This window comes from Palaemon carinicauda, chromosome 19 (assembly GCF_036898095.1).
Source record: "Palaemon carinicauda isolate YSFRI2023 chromosome 19, ASM3689809v2, whole genome shotgun sequence".
Taxonomy (NCBI): domain Eukaryota; kingdom Metazoa; phylum Arthropoda; class Malacostraca; order Decapoda; family Palaemonidae; genus Palaemon; species Palaemon carinicauda.
The window spans coordinates 8,481,305-8,497,829 of NC_090743.1; the positions used below are offsets into that span (position 1 = coordinate 8,481,305).

General features: G+C 35.6%; 1 protein-coding gene across 2 annotated transcripts in view; it reads left to right on the forward strand.

The window, feature by feature from the left end:
• The window catches only part of LOC137658427 (putative ankyrin repeat protein RF_0381), a 126,493-nt gene that overhangs the window by 69,335 nt on the left and 40,633 nt on the right, over nucleotides 1-16,525 (forward strand). Inside the window, exons 1-4 of one of the 2 annotated variants that reach the window (XM_068393133.1) lie at nucleotides 7,771-7,886; nucleotides 12,385-12,494; nucleotides 14,147-14,254; nucleotides 16,366-16,449. In XM_068393133.1, coding sequence (XP_068249234.1) covers nucleotides 12,389-12,494; nucleotides 14,147-14,254; nucleotides 16,366-16,449 — 298 coding nt within the window. In that variant the 5' untranslated portion in view covers nucleotides 7,771-7,886; nucleotides 12,385-12,388. Of the gene's footprint in view, nucleotides 1-7,770; nucleotides 7,887-12,384; nucleotides 12,495-14,146; nucleotides 14,255-16,365; nucleotides 16,450-16,525 lie in introns of those variants that run through there. The other variant, XM_068393134.1, reaches the window with a different exon arrangement.

Below are 16,525 nucleotides of genomic sequence, written 5' to 3' on the forward strand. Positions count from 1 at the left end.
GGTTGGAGCATGATACAACACTGGAAGCACTTGAATTGATGTAATCAACTATTTCCATGACAACACACATCACCTCCTCCAAAACAGGTCGCTCAGACTTTACTGCCAGTGCTTGACGACGGTTAATACAGTGTGTTGCAAGAACAAGGATTTTCCCTTTTCATATACGCCAAAAATCCTAAGTTAACACATGGTATAGATGCCACACCTTTTGATTTTACTCCAATGCAGTTTTTCCAATCTAGTTGCATATCTGGGTCATCAAAAGTGCATCAACTTTTCTGAATACATCCACACCTTTTGTAGTCGTTTGAAGTGGACTGCACTGTCTACACATAAGTAGATCATCTTCAATTTCCCGTTCTCCTTTTTGTACCGCATTTATACCATTAATTGTGCATTATTTGCAACATATGTTTCATCGTGGTGAATGGCGGAGATACCACTTTTTTTTTTTTACCTGGGAAATTAATTGATCCTTAATATAATTAGATATTAAGGATAACCAAATGAAAACTGCCATAACCCCTATCAAATGCAGATTTACCCCTATTTGGGAACCGCTGCTCTAGCAGAAGTTAGTAACACGCATAATATCTAAAGATTAGGAATGCTGCCGCTCTGCCTAAGCAAGATACATGCCAAAATTTTAGGGAATTTGTATGCTGGCTATTTCTCAATAGAAAGTAGGGTTGTGGTGGCGGATGTGGTAACGTCCCTGACTGGTGAACGCCAGACTGGGGGTTCGAGTCACGCTCAAACTCGTTAGTTTCTTCTGTCGCTGCAACCTTACCATCCTTTGTGAGCTAAGGATGGGGGGTTTAAGGGAGCCTATAGGTCTATCTGGTGAGTCATCAGCAGTCATTGCCTGTCCATCCTTGGTCCTAGCCTGGGTGGAGAGGGGCCTTGGTCGCTGATCATTTGTATATATAATCAGTCTCTTGGGCATTTGTCCTGCTCGATAGGGCATTGTCACTGTCTCTTGTCCCTGGTATTCATGAGTGGCCCTTTTATTATTATTATTGTTATTATGATGATGATGAATATTATTATTATTATTATTATTATTATTATTAATTGCTAAACTACAACCCTAGTTGGAAAAGCAGGATGCTGTAAGCCCAGGGGCTCCAACAGGGAAAATAACCCAGTGAGGAAAGGAAACATGGAAAAATAAAATATAGTAGCATTGACAGACTAAAAGTATGAATTTTGATATCCTCCCTAAAGCAAGCAGCATGCAAGAAATCACTTTAAGGAATGTTGCAGCTGATTTTCTGTAAAAATGAATACCACGCAGCAACTTTTAAAAATATTGAGAATTTGACAACAAAATATTGGACGATTTTTACAAAATGAACAGTTGCTAATGATCTCTTCTTCAAAACAACAGCTACCATGGTTCTCACTCACCCCTATTCAAAAGACCCAGAATTATATGAAACCATTGTAACTTTCCTAAGAAATAAATCAAAAGTTCAATTTTCAACAGTATTCAGAATGATAAGAATATTCAAAAGCCCAGGATTGTATCCAACTTCATTATAATATGTTCATTCAAATTAAAAAGATAATGTCACTTTTTTCTTTGTTTTTTTCTAATTGGAAACCAGACTTTTAATTCAGATTATAATTAACACCCTTCATCTGGTCAAAATATTTTAGATCAAGTAAGGATACGACACTGTACAGCGCACCTTGTGTGAAAAGTAGGCCATGAATGCTTTGTGAAGCTTCGTCCGGGATTTGATTATGCACCTTACCTTCTTAAGCCTTATCTGCATCATTCAGTGTTTCATCAGGAGCTACTTCTCCAGGCATTGTTTTATTTTTTTCTGATTTTTTGTGAAAGTTCACATTGCACATCCAACTGTCTCCAGCTGGTCTTCATTTTGAAGTTTCTCATTTACCCATTGTACAATGTGTCTGCTGGAATCTTGATACTTTCAGTTTCGTTATTCCCGTCAGATTCATCAAAGTTGTGACCATTCTGTAAGCTAAAAGAACGTCAGTTTTACTGGTTTGCAGTTATTTTGATAGTAGAGTAATATGCTCAAATATGTGATGAAATATCTGAGACGTTAAAATTGTCTCAGATTTATGAAGTATCAATCTCTGAAAATGGAGTTTGCTAATGCGGTATATATTTTGTCAAATTTGTGGATGCGATTGTGGCTGCTGATGTCAATCTTTAGGATTTGCGCAGTAATATAGAGTGAAATGAACGTGAATGGATGTAAAGTAGAAGTCTTGAAAGTAATTCAGCTGAGGACTGAAGGGACTCTGCAAATACCCTTTTATGATGATAAAACTGAACTGCTATATGTTTCTTTATGGCACTACGCCTTCCTAGGAGAGAGAGAGAGAGAGAGAGAGAGAGAGAGAGAGAGAGAGAGAGAGAGAGAGAGAGAGAGAGAGAGAGAGAGAGAGTTATAACTAATCTAAATGACATGACATTTTCGAAAACAATGTGGTATAAACGAGCTACTTAAAAAGTAAATACTGCATAAAATTTGTAGTTGTGTACCATGTATTCATCATCATATCATCCTCCTACGCCTATTGACGCAAAGTACTCGGTTAGATTTTGCCAGTCGTCACTATCTTGATCTTTTAATTCAATACTTCCCCATTCATCGTCTCTTACTTCGCGCTTCATAGTTCCTAAATACTTAAATGATTCTTCCTCATTAATCCTTGCTCCTTCCAATGATATTTCATCTTCCATTGCATGCTCCGTTCTCATCATTTCGGCCTTTCTTTTATTTATCTTGAGCCAGTATAGCAAAATGAAAACTCTAGGTTTATAAACGAAAAGAGACGCATTTTAACATCACTGCACTCGTCTATCTTTTACTAAATCTTGGGTATTGCTTGACAACTTTAAAATCTTACTTAACCGTTACTCCATTAATTATAAGTTGGTTTAGGTCTAATACGTCACAAATTGTTATTTGAAAAATACTTGTTTATAGGCAAGTTATGCCCCTATGCCTGTGCAACTTCTTATCAACAGGAGTAGCAAATTATCCTACTTGGCCTCTCTCTCTGGTCAGGTCAGGTATGGTAAGGTTTACTAGGTGAAGAGGTCTAGTATGACAAGTGTCCAATTACATTGTTTCCAGAGTGAGGTAAATATCGTATTAACAAAGGTGGGTTTGAGTTTTGAAAATCACTTTAGAGTCCCAGACCCCAAAATTGTCACTGAAAGTCTTCCAGTAATTTCTTATTTCTTTACTCAAGCAAAATTGGCGTAACTTTGATGCCAGCCACCTATCATACGTGAATAGTGAATCGTGACCTTTACCATAAGGGGTACAATACTTCCTCTTGTAAAACACTTGTATGGAGAATAAATAATGATCCCATTACGTTGGAGAACAGTATTACAGTATTAGGTAGTAGGTTGGCCAGGGCACCAGCCACCTGCTAAAATACTACCGCTAGAGAATTATTGGGTCCTTTGACTGGCCAGACAGTACTACATTGGATCCCTCTTTCTGGTTACGGTGCATTTTGTCTTTGCCTACACATACACCAAATAGTCTGGCCTATTCTTACCACATTCTCCTCTGTTCTCAAACACCTGACAACACTGAGATTACCAAACAATTCTACTTCGCTCTACTGCAGTGTAATTGTTCAGTGGCTACTTTCCTCTTGGTAAGGGTAGAAAAGAGACTTTAGGTATGGTAAGCAGCTCTTCTAGGAGAACACTCAAAAATCAAACCATTGTGCTCTGGTCTAAGGTAGTGCCATAGCCTCTGTACCCTGTTTTTCCAGTGACTCGGATTAGAGTTCTCTTGCTTGGGAGTACATTCTGGAATGCTGTTCCATCTTGTTTCTCTTCCTATTGTTTTTTGAAGTTTTTATAGTTCATATGTGAAGGATCAAGTTTAATGTTATTGTTGTTCTTAAAATATTTTATTTTGATTATTTATTCCTATCTTGTAGTTTATTTATTTCCTTGTTTCCTTTCTTCAGTGGGCTATTTATCCATGTCGGAGACCTAGGGCTTATAGCATCTTGTTTTTCCAACTAGGGTTATACCCAAGCATGCAATAATAATAATAATAATAATAATAATAATGATAATAATAATAATAATAATAATAATAATAATAATAATATAAGATATATGAAGGAATTTATATGCAAAACATGATGAAACCAATGAAACCAACTAAATAAAAAAGAAAAAAGAACGTAGCTTACCTTTACCAGTGATCCAATGATTACGTTGCCAAAGGTTTGGTCTCTCAGCTGATAAAAAACACACAACAGAACGCAGTGGCGTTTTGGTCCCCTACAAAAGATTCTATTTCTTTAACTTTAGGGAAAAATCCCACAAAGCATAAGAAATCCTTCAAGAGTTTGGTTTCATCCACAAATTTGGGAAAAATTCCAGAAAGAATATCAAATTTTGTACATGATATTGTGAGAAATTTGACCAAACTCACCCTGTACGCATGTCCCATTAAAGTAACACATTTAAAATAGCATCGAACCTACACGATTAAATTGATCACAATATTTAACTTTTGCCATTGTTGAAATTTAATATCTTTCAGCCTCATGATAATGATGAGTCATGACATAATTTTGTCATCTCATTAACAGCTGATACCCTGGGTGGGCACTAGCCATTCTCACCCCTCCCCCGGTTGCTATGCCATTGCCCTTAACACCAACAGCCCAATAACAGCTGAAAAGGTTTTTGTGTCTAAAAGAAATATTAGGAATTCGTTTTGTTAATGATTAACATTTGATAAACATCGGAGCCCGTAGTCTTTACTCAAATGTTAGCGAAGAACTTCTATGTATGTACCATGGTAGTGTCAAAGTCCATAGAATATTATATAGACCTTGGATAGTGTACTCTACAACTTGGTGCCCAGTGCTTCCCTTCCCTCAGCCCTACCCCTGGGCTAAAAAAAGAAGTTTGGGAACTATTTTTATAGGGGACTAGGATCTCTCTCTCTCTCTCTCTCTCTCTCTCTCTCTCTCTCTCTCTCTCTCTCTCTCTCTCTCTCTCTCTATTATTATTATTATTATTATTATTATTTTATTATGTATCCCATTATTATTATTATTATTATTATTATTATTATTATTAGTAGTAGTAGTAGTAGTATTACTATTATTATTATTATTATTAGTAGTAGTAGTAGTAGTAGTAGTAGTAGTAGTAGTAGTATTACTATTATTATTATTATTATTAGTAGTAGTAGTAGTAGTAGTAGTAGTAGTAGTAGTAGTAATAATAGTAATATTGCTTTTTCATTATTATAATGATTTATTTTCCATCCTTCCATTCTCTCCTTTTCACATACCAGAGGGTAGAGTTCAGCTCAAGCGTCCCTAAAACTGGGCGGGCCGCCCATCCCTCTGAAAAAAGTACAGAATCTCCAGATGGCCAGTCCACCCCTATCTCTGGCAAACTGCACCGAAGGGCAGTAAAATAGGGATTTATTGCAATTTATGGCCATTTCTTATGTTCTTTGTTCTTTTGCAATGGATTTCGCACAATATGACCGATTTTCAAGAGAAAACTCGATTTACCGAAGGGCTTAAAACAAACAAGGTCTTCTTGTCTGTTTTAACTGAAGGAAGGATAGATTGTTCTCTTCTGAATTCCTGGGGATAGAGTACTCTCTCTCTCTCTCTCTCTCTCTCTCTCTCTCTCTCTCTCTCTCTCTCTCTCTCTCTCTCACAAGCAGTCCGGCTTTCGTCTTAGAACTGTTTTATCTATCTATCTACCTACCATGGCTCGTCACCCAAATTTAGGGGGTAACCGACACGGAAAAAAACAACAAAAAGGGACTTTTCTTCTCTTCGCTCCTCCCACTCTGACGAGGGATTCAGTCGAGTTTGGTTGGTACACCTAGGGTGCCACTGCCCATTCTCCCCCGTTACCCACCACATAATTGAAACTTCATACACTGAATCCCCTACTGTTGTTACCCAAGCTGTCACTAAGGCGACTGGAGGAAGCAGCAGGGCCTATCGGAACTGCATCGCAATCGCTCGCCGTTTTTTCCTCGCTCTTTCGCCTTTTGCATCTTTCCCCTATCACTTAAAGCTTTCTTCACTCCTTCCATCCACCCAAACCTTGGCCTTCTTCTTGTATTTTTGGCAACTCTTGCATTCATCACCTTATTCAGCAGACGGCCATTTTCCATTCTCTCTACATATCCAAACCACCTTAACACAGTTATAGCCATTCTAGCTGATAATTTTTTTTTTCTTAACCCTATCTAATAGAGATACACCAACCATTAAATGATTGAATTATATGAAGTCACAAGTGATAAAAACTACAAAGGGGAAGATTTTATAATCTAATATTAAATATTTACCTCTAGAATATATAAATGATATTTATGTTATGGCTTGAAATGTTGGAAAAACCTTAAATGACATATAACCATGAGATTTGATCTTTATTTTTTTTCTTTAAATTCTTCATGCACCTAGAATTGTACTGCAGGAGAAAAGACAGTAACATGCAGAAATTGGTGAATTATCTAATTTCAGGATTATGTAAATCATTCATCAATTATAATTCAAATTACCGAGTTTTATTAGCTTAGTTAATGTCGGTCGAGAGATATATTGTGCTCTGTCATGCAACATTTAGGATTGAGTGACTGTTGCCTTTTGGACAACGACTGAATACGGGTATGATGTAATAATTTTTTTCTTACGGGTATGATGTAATAATTTTTTTCTTACGGGTATGATGTGATAATTTTTTTCTTACGGGTATGATGTAATAATTTTTTTCTTACGGGTATGATGTAATAATTTTTTTCTTACGGGTATGATGTAATATTTTTTTTCTTACGGGTATGATGTAATAATTTTTTTCTTACGGGTATGATGTAATAATTTTTTTCTTACGGGTATGATGTAATAATTTTTTTTCTTACGTGTATGATGTAATAATTTTTTTCTTACGGGTATGATGTAATAATTTTTTTCTTACGGGTATGATGTAATAATTTTTTTCTTACGGGTATGATGTAATTTTTTTTTCTTACGGGTATGATGTAATAATTTTTTTCTTACGGGTATGATGTAATAATTTTTTTCTTACGGGTATGATGTAATCATTTTTTTCTTAGTCACGCTTCACTGCGGGGCTTTTGTGATTTTTTTTTTCTTCACACGCTTGGGTATGGAGGGTAGGGTATGGTGTCTAGAATACTTGTATTGTTCAAAGGACACCATGCCAGTAATGATATCTTTCATCTATTATATGATTTTACAATTTAAACATGAAAAGTTTGTAAAAAACTACTAAGAAAAAGACGAGATCTTAGATTTTCAGGCGGTGGATGTGGAAAAATATAGAATTGGATAACGTTTGTTATTATTTCTTCTGCAAATGATAGTTGTACTGAAAAAAACACTTCTTACAAGGTTAATTTGACACACCTTGAATCATAATGGAACCTGCTTTTCATGATTAAAAATATTATGGAGAAATTAGTACTAGGGAAACCAGGAACTATTTTTTTTTCCTTTTAGGCTCGAAAAAAAGATGTTATCAAAGTATTTCACCAGATATAACCCCACATATTGCTTAAGAAAATGTATTTGAAATTTAGATTAGTGAGAAAGACCTATAGAACATAACTGGTTTTCCTGTTGCTAAGAAGAATAACAGACGTTGGCATGGATCCAACAATACTCCACAGCCCTGGAGATAATTAGTTACTGCCTAAAGCTAAGAAGGACCTTGAAAAAGTTATCTCCTTACTGATGGGGCAGCGTTAAGGGTAAACTTCCTGAGCGGGCCTGACTGGGCCTGGCGACTTTGGAGTCAGTCCTTCGTGTTATCAGGTCGTTGAGGGACGCACGATCTACTGTCTGAGACTAAGGTAAAGAAGCGCATCTTTTCAGATATATGACTATAAATTTGAACTTAAAATTCCTAAATACTGAATTTGTGTATTTCTATGTCAGATACTTCACGTTTAAGATTTGCTAATGATTTTACTTGCAAGTTATTCTGAAGAAAGGGGTTTCATAAAAAATTGTTATCCGCGTTTTGCCCCTAGAAATAAAGAATTATATATATATATGTATATATATATATATATACAGTATATATATATATATATATATATATATATATATATATACTATATATATATACTGTATATATATATACAGTATATATATATATATATATATATATATATATATATATTTATATTTAAGATTATAAAAGTAAAAGACTGGTATTGTGGTTGTACGAAATTTAACTAGGTCATCTACACTCAGATTATGAGGATTGGGAAAATATATATTGAGATTTTGCTTTTAAGTAGATGTTAGTGCAAATGAAAGCTGAAATGGCCATCAACAAATCAGGTGCACTGCAATAATCCTCTATATTATAGACAGATGTGTATATTACATTCATTGTATATATTTGTGTATGTGAGCACGTGAATGTACATTGTACGTGAAGGGAAGTAAGGAGCTTTATCTAGCTTTACGTATATTTGTGTCCAAAATATACCAAGCTATGTCATATTAGTATTAATGTTATTGTTGTGGCTAATTTTAGTGAAGCTCAGCCTCAATTATCATTAACTAAGGATTTCTTATACTAATTTTGTACATTAAATCATTGCAAGGGATGGAATATTTACGCACAATTTAGTTTCTTGGAGAGAGAGAGAGAGAGAGAGAGAGAGAGAGAGAGAGAGAGAGAGAGAGAGAGAGAGAGAGATTTGATGAATATTTTCAATCTAATATCCTTGTTTACCACAAAATTTTGATATCGAGATTTAGCGAAACTATCTCGAAAGCTTTTAGCTATTCTCATAGAATGTGTTCGAAAATCAATTATAGTACAGTACAATTATTAGCTATTGATAAATGGACAAAGGGATACCGCAAGGTTCTCGACTGTGGCCAAAGAAGCTAGTAACAGAATGGAAGCTGTAGGCGGGTAATTGGAATGTTGGTAAACTAACGGGAAGATTGAGGCAGATAGAGGATTTGATAGAGAGGAGGAGGATAGATACCTCTGTGTGATGCAGTAGACAAGATGGAGAGGAACTGGAATTAGAGAGATAGAAAATGGTTGGAAGCTCAGTTACTGTGGATCACCAGAGGGATGAAATAGAGTTGGGGTCATAATAGGTAATAACTGGAAGGAAAAAGTTGTATAAGTAAAGAGAATGAATAATAGGCTTTTAAAGAATCTAATTATGATAGCGAATCAGATAGTAAATATAGTTTTAGCATATGCCCCACAGATGGGTTGCCAAGAACAAGAAAATTAATTATTTAGACAAGAGTTTGAGGCACTAATTATAACAATGAAAGAGGAGGAGATGCTAATCATAGGTTCAGACATGAATGGTAGAGTGGAAAAGAGAAGGGATGGATACGGTGGTGTACATGGAGGCCGCTTGGGGTTTTGAATTAGAAATGAAGATGGGGAGTAGGGATGGCTCAGAGTTTCAACTGGCATGTATGAACACCTGGTTTCAGAATTTGAATAAGCGCCTGATATCTAATGAAAGTGGAGGTGTGGAAATCCAAATAGATTACATCTTGGTTAGAGGGGCCAACAAAAAACAATTTGATGAACTGTAAAGTGATTTTTGGGGAAGCATATGTTAAAGAACATAAATGGTAGTAATGGATTTTAAAATGAGAGGTAGAAAACCCAAGGAGTGTAGTCTAGAATTAAGGTTTGGGACCTCGAAGGAGAGAAGGGTGAGCAATTTAAGAGGATTGTGAGAGAGATGAAGGGAAAGGTTAAACTTAGAGAGTGGAGATGTTAATAAAGGGGAAAGTATCTGATTGGGTATGAAAGCAATATGTGTAGGGGAAACAGGAATTAGTGGGAAGAACCAGCGGATGCAATGTGTCGAAAGGAGAAAAGTGGTGGTGGGACAAAAGCGCAAATGTCAGTTAAAAGAAAATTGAAGACATTTCAGGACTGGAAAGTAAGGCATGTATAGGGTGCAGAGGAGAATTATAGTGAAGAAAAAAAAGATTCTAGGAAGAAAGTAGGTACAGTATAGCTATTAACAGAGCGGTATAACAATTGAATGAAAGGCTAGGAGTAAGGGAAGGAGAAAAGGATATCTAAGATTTCAAACTTGAGGAAAAGGCAAAGACAGGATTTGGGGCTACTAAGAGTTATCGAGAATAGAGATGGGAATATGTTATATAGGAATGAAGACATGAGGAGGAGATGGAAAGAATATTTTGAACTACTACTGAATACTGAAAATGAGAGAAAGGAGCTGGGAAAAGCACAAAGGGTTGAGGGGCCAGTGATGAAGATACAAAATACATAAGTGACGAGGGCATTGAGTAAAATGAAAAATGGTAAAGCACCAGGCCTATTAGAATTCAAATTGAAATGGTCAAGATACTAGCTACAGAGGGGGAAGAAAGGATACTGGATTTATTAAGAGCATTATGGCAAGATGAAATAAAGCCTAAAGACCGGGAGGAGAGTATAATGGTATCTATATTTAAGCAGAAAGGTGGTGTCATGGAATAAAGTAACTAACAGAGTATGGTATGACAGTTTTAGAGAGACAGTAAAGATTGGGGAACAGCAGTTTGGATTCATGAGGGGGAGAGGGACTGTGGGTGCCATCTTTATAGTAAGGTAGCTACAAAAATAGAGTCTAGAGGGAAACCCAAGGCTCCTTTGTGCTTTTGTAACGGTAGAGAAGGCTTAAGATAGAGTACCAAGAGAAGAGGTATTTTGGTGCTTGAGGAAGGGGAAAATCCCGGAGAAGTCGGTTAGAATGGTAGAGATGATGGGAAAAATAACAAGGACAAAAGTAATAACAGCTGTATGGGAAACAGAAACCTTTGAAGTTAGTGTTGGATTACACCAGGTGTCAGCATTAAGGCTGTTTTTATTTATGGTGGTCATGGATGTTTTAAGAGAAGATCAGAAATTAAGAGGAGTACCTTGAGGGTAAATGTGTATAAGAAAGCTATGGTAAGCAGGAAGGAAGGTATGGACAGGATAGCTGTGCTGACAGTAGAGGCTCGGCTATAAAATAGGTGAAACAATTTAGGTACCTAGGATCGATCTACTATAAGTCAGGAAGGAGGATATGAGCTGAAGTTGAAAAAGGATAAAATCATCCTGGGTAAAGTGCAGGGAGATAGTAGAAGTGGTATATGATAAGAAAATGCCTATCAACCTAAAAGTCTAAGATCTGTAGCACAGTAGTATGACTAGTGTTAATGTATGGATGGGAAACATGGACACTAAGACGAAAAGAGGAAGAAAATCTTGAGAAAATAGATATGAGAATGCTGAGGTGGATTATGGGAATATTGCTGCGTGGAAGATTGGAATATGTTGAAATGAGAGAAAACAGGCGTAATAAAAATTACAAAGGTGATATGAGTGTCACGGCTGAGCACATGCTGAGGATGGTTAGTGGGGAAGGAGTGAGGAGGGCTTGGGAGGAACCTGTTATGGAGAGAAGATCGAGAGGAAGACAGAATAAGATGGCGAGATAAGGTGAAGGATGATATAGAGAGAATAGGTTCGTTGGAAGAGGATGCCTTTGGTAGAATGCATTGGAGAGTGTGCATCAGACAACTAACCCCTTAATGATGGAATAAAGAAGGCAATTAGCTAATTTTAGCTCAAGCCTCAGGATTTCGATTGACATCAACTGAAGCTTTTGGGATGTGTGAGGTCACAAAAAATCCCTTGACTGATTTTTGAATTACAACCACAAAATAACGGACATAGATTTTTAAAATTTTCTGATTTATTGCTTGTGAAAGGTAAAATTTACATCTGGTGATTCAAATAGTCCTCATTTACTAATATATAATATTTGTAGAAGCTATTCCCGTTAAGTTTTCCTGCTGAGTCATTAGCAGCCATTGCCTAGCCCTCCCTGATCATAGCTTGGATGCTGATCATATGTATATATAGTCAGTCTCTTGGGCATTGTCCTGCTTGCTAGGACTTTAAACCTTTAAACTGTATAAAATGCAAGTTATAGGAGATGATTTTCGTACTGGAATGATAAATTGTTCATAATTCCTTGCTGTGTTATTTTACAGTTTAAAACCTCGCTCTTGTTCCCTCTTTATATCAATCCATACCTAATAATCCTTATGGCAACACCAGAAGCAATGTTAAAAATGCTTTCCTATGGGTAGGTCTTAATCAGAGAAAGTTTGGAAAGGATGAACCAAACAAAGACTTATAAAGGGTTTTGATCAATACGAAACATTATTTTTATACAATAAAGAATTTTCCACTGTTCCTTTAAGATTATCTGTACGGCATTTGTTTAGTACCTCTAGAACTTAAAGTCATAATTTATAGATTACACAAAATATTTCTATTTCCACCAGAAAGATGCTTCCAAAAGGTCTGAAGAATGACATCCAGATCCTCTTTACTATTTGGATGGTAATTACTGGCTGGCATGCAAGTGTTGCTGCTCCTGGGCCTAGACCTCAGCGTGAGTATTATTTATGTTTACACATTCGATTACAGTATAAAATATCAGAACCTGCCATTTTTTTTATTCTTTCGATCTTATGAGTCCCCTTGCTTAGTAGGGTTGGCTACTCGAGTCAACTTTTTCTATATAGTTCTGCTCCTTGCATCATCATCTCCCAGTCCCTCCCCACCCATATCCCGCCTCACCACATCTATCTGTCTGATCCACACTTCTCTTCAACACCAGCATGTTCTTAACTCTCATGATTGGTTATATAACCTTCCCTTTTATTATATGATCATAGTATCACAAATGAGTTTCCATGACATTCTCCTTTGCTATTCATTTACCACACACTCTTATATCTTGACTATCGCTCCTTTCCAGTAGTGCTATTCCAGCAATAATCTCACCATCCTCATTCTGGGTTTTTCAACATCACTTCCTCTTTCCTCTTATGTGCCCAAGTCTCTGTCCCATATAATAGTACTGGCCTGGTAAGAAAAAATTCCTTTTAGATCTTCATTTTGAATCTTAATGGCATTTTCTTATCTAAACCATCTCTATTTATTTTCTCACCATTTTCTCAATACTTTCTTAGCATCTCCCTCCTCTGTCATTAGTTATAATAAGTAGTTAAACTCATTGTTCTGTTTTAGTCCTGTGCCATTTTTCACTTGAATGTTCACTTGTCCATGACCTTCTCTACACTAACTATTAGCTCTGTCTTTCCATTGTTTGCCTTCAATTCTTATCTTTCTAGGGTTCCTTTCCATGTTAAACTCCTCTCGTGCAGTTATTGATCTGTGCGCTATAATGACTAAATCCCCAGCAAACATAATTTCCCACAATTTTTCCTTATTCCTTAATTCTAATGACAAAGTGTATATGACTACGAGGAACAAGAATAGACTCAGAACAGATCCCTGGTGGAAGTCAACCTCCATAGGGAATCCATCAGTCTTCCCATATTTTGTCTGTAATGTTGTTCTTGCCCCTCGTACATCGTCCTCACTAACCTTACCAACTTCTCCGGTACTCTTCTCTTAAACACCAATAGACTGAACTTCTATTCCTGTTTTAGATCCACAAATCACATGTAGACTTTACTATTTCCTTCTAGATACTTGTCTTGGACTTGTCTTACTATTGAGGTGATAGTTACGATTTTGACCACGAATTTCATTAAATTATATTGTGATGTCACTTTTGATGCCCTTTCAATGTGACATGTAAGGTTAGAGTACAATTTGTAGGAGCCTTTTGGGAGAGTTTTTGCATGTGTCTTATTAGGTTAAACATAATTTTTATACATACCATTTCAGTATTTTATAGTCAGCGGACTTGAAAAGTAATGCAAGAATACAAGAATTTTAAGAGGCTGAACAACTTTATTTTTCTAGTCTTTCTATTTAGTTAGTTACTTCATATCTATCTCATATTACATGCATTAATGTCACTTATGATCAATTATAAATTGTACTCATGTTATTAATAACTATTCAGATCACGTTGCCTATTTCAATTTTTGAAAGAAATTATACATACTGTAAAATAGGACTTTTTCCTCACAAATATTATTTTAATAGTAATTTTTCGCTAAGTAAAAATATAAACGTTGGGAGATACTATCCATTCAGTATAAATTATATGTTTCCTTTTCCGGCCAGCATCCCTGTCACCTACTGGAGCAAATCTTGCCAGGGCAGCAGAGGCGGGGAACTTGAAGACTGTGAAAGATCTTGTTTCAAGAGGAGCCGAGGTCAATTATGGTAGTGGTACGTATAACAAGATCCATTCATGGAACCATATAAGTTTGTGCAATCAGAAACGTTTGAAATTCGTAATCAACACTTAATTCTCAGTTACTTTACTTGAAGGACTAGATTTTTGGTCTTATACAGCAGTGAAACCTTACTCTCTACTGGACCTTCACATTCATTTTATCGTATAGATTCCAAGGCATTCAGCATTTCACACCATATATTACTCGTTTACTGTCAGGTCCACATTATCGAAGCACTTAGAGAACAAGAAAGTCTTCAGTTTCATCTTGAAAGCCTTAATATCTTCAGTCTTTCGGATGTCCAGTGGGAGCTTATTGCATAGTCTCTGGGCTGTATATTTAAAAGCTCTAGATCCTACAGTAGACATATATATATATATATATATATATATATATATATATATATATATATATATGTATATATATATGTATATATATATATATATATATATATATATATATATATATATATATATATATATATATAGGTTCTAATAATTTGAAACCATCTGTAACTATTTTTTAAACAGTAGACCTATATACGTATAGGTTATAATAATTTGAAACTATCTGTAACTATTTTTTAAACTCAATTCTTGCTTTAATAGGCAGCCAGGAGTGGTCCTTTATTCAGTCTTGTTCCTCTATTTATTGTGTTGTAATTTCTTAAGTTGAACTTTTGGTAAATTGTAGTAGATGGAGTTACATTAGTCAATCTTGGTAATTACACAGTTTATCACAAGTTTCTTTAGAGAATGTTCATCCCGGTACCTCTTTATAAAAGCAACGTTTCAAAGATGATAGCCAGCAGTTTTTGCTACATTATTTACTTGGGCATTGAAAAACAAGTTACAGTCAATAGATACGCCCAGGTCACGAATTTTACTAGATATCGGAGCAGAGTTGTTATTTATGTGTATTTGAATATCACCCAAGTTTCTTACGCTGTTTTTCTTTCCAGCCACCACAAACTCAGTTTTATTTTCATTTAATTTTAGTTGTTTGATTGTCATCCATTCCCTAGCACTTGAAAAAATTTGCTTTAGAGTTTCAGTAGCGTCGTCTAAATTATGTATCATCATCAAATTATTTGAACTTCATCCCATGCCTTTGTAGTATTTTCGACAAACTGATAGTATAGATACAGAATAAGATTGGGCACAGTACACTCCCCTGAGGTATCCCTCTATTCAATGGTTCATATGATGAATAAGAGTTTCCAATTTGCACATAGTAGAGTTTCTTTCACCAAGTAGTCTTTTAGGTATTCAAAAGCTTGATCTTCAATACCGATGGACCGTAGATCATCAAGTAGCAGTTCATGCACACCTGTATCAAAAGCAACACTGAGATCGAGCAATATTAGAATACCACATTTCTTTTCATCCATCATTTCCAGCATATCATTTACAACAGAGCAGCTAGCCGTCTCCGTAGAGTATAATTTTCTGTAAGCAGACTGGTTTTCTGGAAAAGCTTCTATTTCTTCTAAGCGTCTAATTAGTTTTTCAAGAATTAAGTATTCTAGCACTTTTGAAATAAAGGATAGATTCGAAATAGCTTAATTTCTGATAATCTAGAGCACTTTTCAGTTAAGATTTGAATAAATTAAAAAAAAAGAAGAAAAAATACCCGCGACAACTGAATTGATATGATGTAGTGTATGATTATGGTTTCATTGTATTGTTTTACTCACACTCTATAGAATTTCCATTGTCTCCTTCAAGAAATGGATAATCAATAGTTCCTTAGAGTTAGGTTTCTTTTAGGCGTCTGAACTATGATGTAAAGTTATTGTGATTTCTTAGCAGCCAATATGGTCCACCCATACTTTGTGAATAAGTATATTTTTTCATGCTTAGCCATTGTATGACCCCATGCTTTTATGTATTAATGTAAAAACTTTGAGAATGAACTTGAAAAATGTCTACAATATGGAATATCAATGCCACATATGTTTCAACTATCAATTTTGAATTACAAGAAAATCTACATATTGTTTTTATGCAGTTCATGTACGAATTTATGTTACATGATAGATACGTACTTTTATATATTGTTTCATACCCATGATCAGTGTATACAGGCTTGTCCATATTACAGAAATCCCTTTATGGGAAGCTGCTAGAGGTGGATACATCGAAATCGTCAAATATCTCCTTGACAATGGTGCAAACCCTGATGGAGGCAAGTAGGATTGTTTGCTATGGTATTACTGGTATTTACGCTTCTGCATTTGCTGTTCTTTCAAGTTAATGTGCAT